This window comes from Falco biarmicus, chromosome 1 (assembly GCF_023638135.1).
Source record: "Falco biarmicus isolate bFalBia1 chromosome 1, bFalBia1.pri, whole genome shotgun sequence".
NCBI lineage: Eukaryota > Metazoa > Chordata > Aves > Falconiformes > Falconidae > Falco > Falco biarmicus.
Genome location: NC_079288.1, coordinates 49456320 through 49462319, shown reverse-complemented (window position 1 = coordinate 49462319; position 6000 = coordinate 49456320). Strand labels below are relative to the sequence as shown.

At 43.5% G+C, this 6000-nt stretch overlaps 1 protein-coding gene across 1 annotated transcript in view; it reads right to left on the bottom strand.

Moving 5' to 3' along the window:
* Positions 1–460: 460 nt before the first annotated feature.
* The window catches only part of LOC130143713 (protocadherin-23-like), a 72961-nt gene continuing 67421 nt past the window's right edge, over positions 461–6000 (bottom strand). Inside the window, exon 20 of the mRNA XM_056326567.1 lies at positions 461–4075. Within this exon, the coding sequence (XP_056182542.1) occupies positions 1455–4075 (2621 nt within the window). The 3' untranslated portion in view covers positions 461–1454. The remainder of the gene's footprint in view (positions 4076–6000) is intronic.

The window sequence follows — 6000 nt, the reverse complement described above, 5'->3', positions numbered from 1 at the left end:
TCCCAATGAATTTCTAAGCTACATCTTGTTTCATACTCCATGGCAGTAGAAAGAACAAACGCCAACTTTAAAAGAAGCACCCCTGCAGAGCAGCATGGATGCCCTTGCATGACAGTACAATGCAGGTGTAGCCTTAGAAACAGGATCTTATTTAAAGACAGGTTATGAGCCCACAGGATGCAAACCTTGACACGTATGACCAAGGAAATGACAAAAGCCACTGCACACATGCTGCTCATCCCACAAGATCACATAGTCTAACTGGACCGTATGCTTTTCCTCCGCCTGTTACAAGCTGTACAATATATACCTCTGTACACATCCAACTTGTAACAGAGTCCCAGGCACCAATTAGACCCTTCCCTATAGCCCAACTGTAACGCAGTTGATGCAAAAGACTTTTAAATATACACTGAAGAGAAACCGGAGTTACTCTAGATGTATTTTCTGTGTATTTTATTGATCTGATACAATATACAAGCATACACAACAGTATAGGCACGTGCATGTGTCTGAATATGCATACATACACAAAATGCCATATGTATGATACATACAACAAACAAGGCTAGATTATCTGGTCTTGCAGAGATACACCCAGTACAGGACTAAAAAGCAGGTTGCAGGCATACAAGCCCTTCAGAACCGTAACACTGCCTGTTCCTACAGCTGCCTGGGGACCTATTCTGTAATAGGACAGAAAAACAACAGGTATCTATTTTAGATCTGGTAATAAAGTAGATGGTTGCTTTTATCTTACCACTGGTTATTCTGTTTTCCAAGGGTGATCTGTTATTATTCAGATAATTGCGACTCGCTGGCTTTACCTCAGCAGGTAAACAAAAGGTGCGCAAGAACTGCTAAGTGGAATTCCACAGCATGAAGATAAATAAAGCCCACTGGGGAGCCACGGCAGATGATGAAACTGCATCAGGCCCAACAGGTTGTTGGGACCCAGGGGCTGAGATGTGGGAAGTCTGGGCCAACACTTGAGAAAGAGCTCAATAGGGATTATTGCTTTATTCTTTGCCCCTCCAAAACCCACCATACTTACACATCCCTCTAGTCCCCTCTTCTAATACCACCACAGAAGTCAGAACCCACCAGCATGCTAATAAAGCTTTTCCACAGTGAAGAACTACTACCATTTATTTGTCATTGACATATTTTATGAGGAAAACAATAAAGTTGGTCAAGTTGGTTATCAGGCACCTGGCTGCGTGATTTGCATAGGAAACCACAGTTGTTGGGAGCTGAAAGAGAAGCCTCATGGCCTCACAGTGTATTCTGAGAAGAACACGATGGATAGTTTCTGGCTAGTTTCTATTTTAACTTTTCCAGCAACAAAAAGAATACTGATGATATAGCTCTGACAGTCATATTTTGCTTGTTAAACAATAACAAAATACATTTTAAGACACATTTTTTACCATGAACTAACGTCAATTAATAACCTAGACCTGAATTTCTTCCTCTGCGGCAAGTTCACGGCTTGGATCAATAAGACAAGTTCCTATCATTTTCCCATCAGATATTACTGGAGAAGCAGTAGGTGTCTGCATGGTAAGTAAAGAGAGAGAAGGAGAAAAACTGGGGGTCATGGTTGGTGGAGGGTATACAAGATTATGGGTAACGGGAGAACGAGGATATTTTTTAAATGCTTGCCCAGTTATTATATCTGGCATACGTGGTGGCACTGTCCTTATGCCAGGCTGAGCTACTGATGTTATCAAGGGAGGAGGGAAAGCCAGAGATTTCTTCTCCTTAGGGAAGCTATGAATGTGTACATTTTCATCTTCCAGTTTTGCAATATCATTAAACACTGAGGCAAGAGGTTGAAATCTGGGCTCCCAGCTGAGCACATAATCCCAGTTAAAATCGCCTCCGAGATCCTCATCAGAGGTTCCAAGCGCTGCAAGTGAATCATACACAGAGTCCTGCCTACCTGACGTCAAGACATATTCTCTTGTGAGGTCTGTCATTATGTCTTTCTCCTTTATTCCAATCTTAAGTGTTTGAGACAACATTTTATGCGCATAGACTGTGTCGCAGGCTTCTTTTGTGCCTTGTCCTTTAATGGCCCGCATGCTCTCCATGCTCTGCGTGGGAGGCACAACATCCATTTCTCCAGACTGACAGGAGAGCTGATCAGACTCCCTTGGGATCCCCGAATCTGGCACCTGTGAGCCACGCTCGCTCAGCGCCGAGCCAGTGCTCTTTCTGCAAGGATGCTCATTGATCCTTTTGATTTCCTCGTCCTCTGCAGTTTCTCTTTCAGCAGAACCGTGGCCACTGGAATCTGAATGCCTGCAGGGGACACCATCATCCTTCCCCTCTCCAATTCCTGCTAGGCTCAGCCATTCTGCTATGGCACCCATGGGAAGCCTACTGCTCTCAGTGCTTTGGATTTGCTGGCAGTCCTTACCTTCGCTGGCTGAATTCACTTCAGTAGCTGAGGAGGATACTGTGGCTTTTTTCACACAAGAGTGCATCGGATCTTTCTGGTTATGTCTCAGAATAAGCGCAGCAAGACTGACTGCAAGCAGTAGGAACACTGTCAAGGAGACCAAAACACTAATGGTCAGGCTGTATGCTGATGCTACAGGATAACTCTCAGGAGAACTGGAAACATTTACCAAAACGGTGCATACTGTGAACTTTGACTCAATTTTGGGGCTATGAGCTCTTACCAACAATTCCAGTGTGTCATTCCTTCTGCTGCCGTTCTTCTTTCTGTGAACAGTCTGAGTCAAATAAATATTACCACTGGTTTGATTCACAGAAAAGAACGGAGAAGTTTTTAGCAGGGAGTAATGAACAATTCCATCCAGTCCACCATCGCTGTCTGATGCTGTCACTCTGCCAAGCAACTGGCCTGCTTCATTCTTCTCAGGGAGATTAAAGAAATATTGATCTTGTGTAAACACTGGGTCAAATTCATCTCTCCCCTCAATATCTACCTGAACGGTAACGGTAGCCAGTGAGTCACCTTTATCTTTTGCTTGAATTATGAGACAGTACCTATTCTGACTTTCATAGTCAAACATTTGCTTTGTATGAATATCTCCTGTCAAAGGATCAATGAAGAACATGTCATGGTCTCTAGGAGCTTCACGATGAGCCAAACACGAAGACTGGATGGAGTAGGTAAGGTGTCCATAGGAGCCTTTATCAAAATCCAGTGCATTAACAGCACACACAGAAGAAAAGGTAGGCAGATTTTCACTGACAATGCAGCTGAGGCTGGGAAACAAAAACAGTGGGGCATAATCGTTGTCATCTAGGACGCTAACAAGAACAACAGAAAAAGCCACATTTTTTACATCAGTTCCTCCATCTGTGGCTTGGATGATCAAAGTGAATTTCATGGTCTCCTCATAATCCAGCATTTTCATTAAATCCACTGATCCCGTTTTCCCATCCAGGCGAAAATGTCCCTTGTCATTTCCAGAGATGATAGCATAAGTGATCTCAGCGTTAGTGCCTGCATCGCAGTCATTTGCTGAAACTTCAGTAACATGACTACCGACAGGGATGCTTTCTTTGACATGAACATGGTACTCCAGGCTGCTAAATACTGGAGGATTATCATTAACATCCAGCACAGTTATTAGCACAGTAGCAGTTGAATTCAAGGAGGGTATTCCACGATCAGAGGCAAGGAGGACCAAACGGTGAGAAGCCGCCACTTCCCTGTCAAGAACGCTGCTCAAAACAAGACCACCAACAAGTTTGTAGGATGTTTCTGACTCCATGACACTTGTTTCCACAGAGAATAAATTCTCAGCATTGCCATCAATAATGGAGTATTCAACATACGTGTTTTCACGTGTCCAGTCATAGTCAATGGCTGAAAATGTGAGGATGCTTTCTCCAATTGAGGCATCCTCACTCACTGTGAGATTGTACAGAACCCTCGTGAACTGAGGGGCATAGTTATTTACATCTTCTACGTGCACCTCTAGGGTGGTAACTGCACTCAGAGTGGGACTGCCACCATCCGTGGCTTCTATCAGGAGATGAATAAAGGACACCTTTTCCAGCTGTGTCACTGGTCCCGTAGCGAACACCGAACCTGAAAGTAAAACAGAATTAACTAAAGGCCACACTTCACACTCATTAAGACAAGTAAACGTGATTCCGAAAGCTGAATCTAACCAGTTATATTTGAAAATGACTCAGCTGTAAAGACTGCACACTCCCAAGTAACTCTCGCATCCAGAGTAGTGGGTCAATGGCTCAGCGTCTGGATGGAGATCAGGCCGGAGTGGTGTTCCTCAGGGGTCCGTATTGGGACCAGCACTGTTTAATATCTTGATCACTGATGTAGACAGTGGGATCAAGTGAACCCTTGGCAAATCTGCCAACACCACTAAGCTGAGCAGTGCAGCTGACATACCTGAGGGACAGGATGCCATTCAGAGGGACCTGGACAAGCTTGAGAAGTGGGCCCGTGTCAACCTCATCAGGTTCAACAAGGCCAAGTGCAAGGCCCTACACCTGGGACTACATCTGGGGCAGGACAACCCCTGGTATCAATAGAGGCTGGTGAATGAAGGGATTGAGAGCAGCCCTGCAGAAAAGGATTCAGGGGTACTGGTGGGTGAAAAACTGGACATGAGGCAACAATGTGTGCTTACAGCCCAGAAAGCAACCATACCCTGGGCTGCATCAAAAGCAGCAGGTCAAAGGAGGAAATTCTGGCCCTCTTGGTGAGACCCCAACCTGGAGTACTGCATTCAGTTCTGGAATCCTTAGCACCACCAAGACATGGACCCATTGAGGTAGGTCCAGGAGAGCCACAAAAATGATCAGAAGGACGGAACACCACTCCTACAAGGAAACACTGAGAGAGTTGGGGTTGCTCAGCCTGGAGAGACCTTATAAGTGGCCTTCCAATATTTAAAGGGGGTTTGTAAGAAAGATGGGGACAGGCTTTTTAGTAAGGCCTGTTGTGACAGGACAAGTGGTAATAGTTTTAAACTAGAAGAAGGTAGATTAGATTATATGTAATTTTATTATTAATTAGATTAGATATAAGGAAAACATTTTTACAATGCGGGTGATGAAACACTGGAACAGGTTCCCCGAAAGGTGGTAGATGTCCCATCCTTGAAAACATTCAAGATCAGGTTGTATGGGGCTCTGAGAAACCCGATCTCACTGAAGATGTCCCTCATCATTGCAGGCGGGTTGGACTAGATGACCTTTAAAGGTCCCTTCCAACCCAAACTATTCTATGATTCTAAGAAATCATAGCTAATGCTGCAAAGCCAAGGCCTACACACAATGATGCAGTATCAAATAAACATACTGTGTTTAGACCAGCAAAAAATTCTCTTCCTAGTAACAGGCTGAACATGCAAACTGCATAAAATAAAAGGCAAATCAAAGCTAAGGAAATAGAGGCTCCTTATTAGAGGTGGCTATACTGTGCAAGTTCATTACTGAAGGTCATTAGTTCTGTTTTGCTTTCAATCCAGTAACAGGATTATGGGCTTGCCTGTTATTTAGATAGGATTGCCAATAAGTTATGTAAACATGTTTAATTGAAATTGCTTATCTAAACATGGTGGTTGGACTAAATGACCTTGAAAGGTCCCTCCTAACCCAAAACAATCAATGACACTTCATTCATAAGCTATCTACCTCTACTTCGCTCTTCACGGTGTGTAGCTAAGCACCACAGACCAATGCTGTGTGACAATTTTCTGATCACAGTTGGAAACAACCACTAGTCAAACATAAGGACAGGTTGGTCAATACAGAGTAACAAATGGGTAAAAAAGAAAACAGCTTTAACTGGGCAAGACATTTGTATAGTGTTTATAGTTGCCATCACCCAACAAACACTCAAAAATTCATCTCATGTAAAAACCTTATTGCAAATAAGCAATAAGAACTTTCTCATAGAATAGCTGCACATCATTTTTGCAGTATCTAGCAATCTCTAAAGCCGATATTCCAAAAAATCTTCTGTATAAATGCATACAAAAAGAG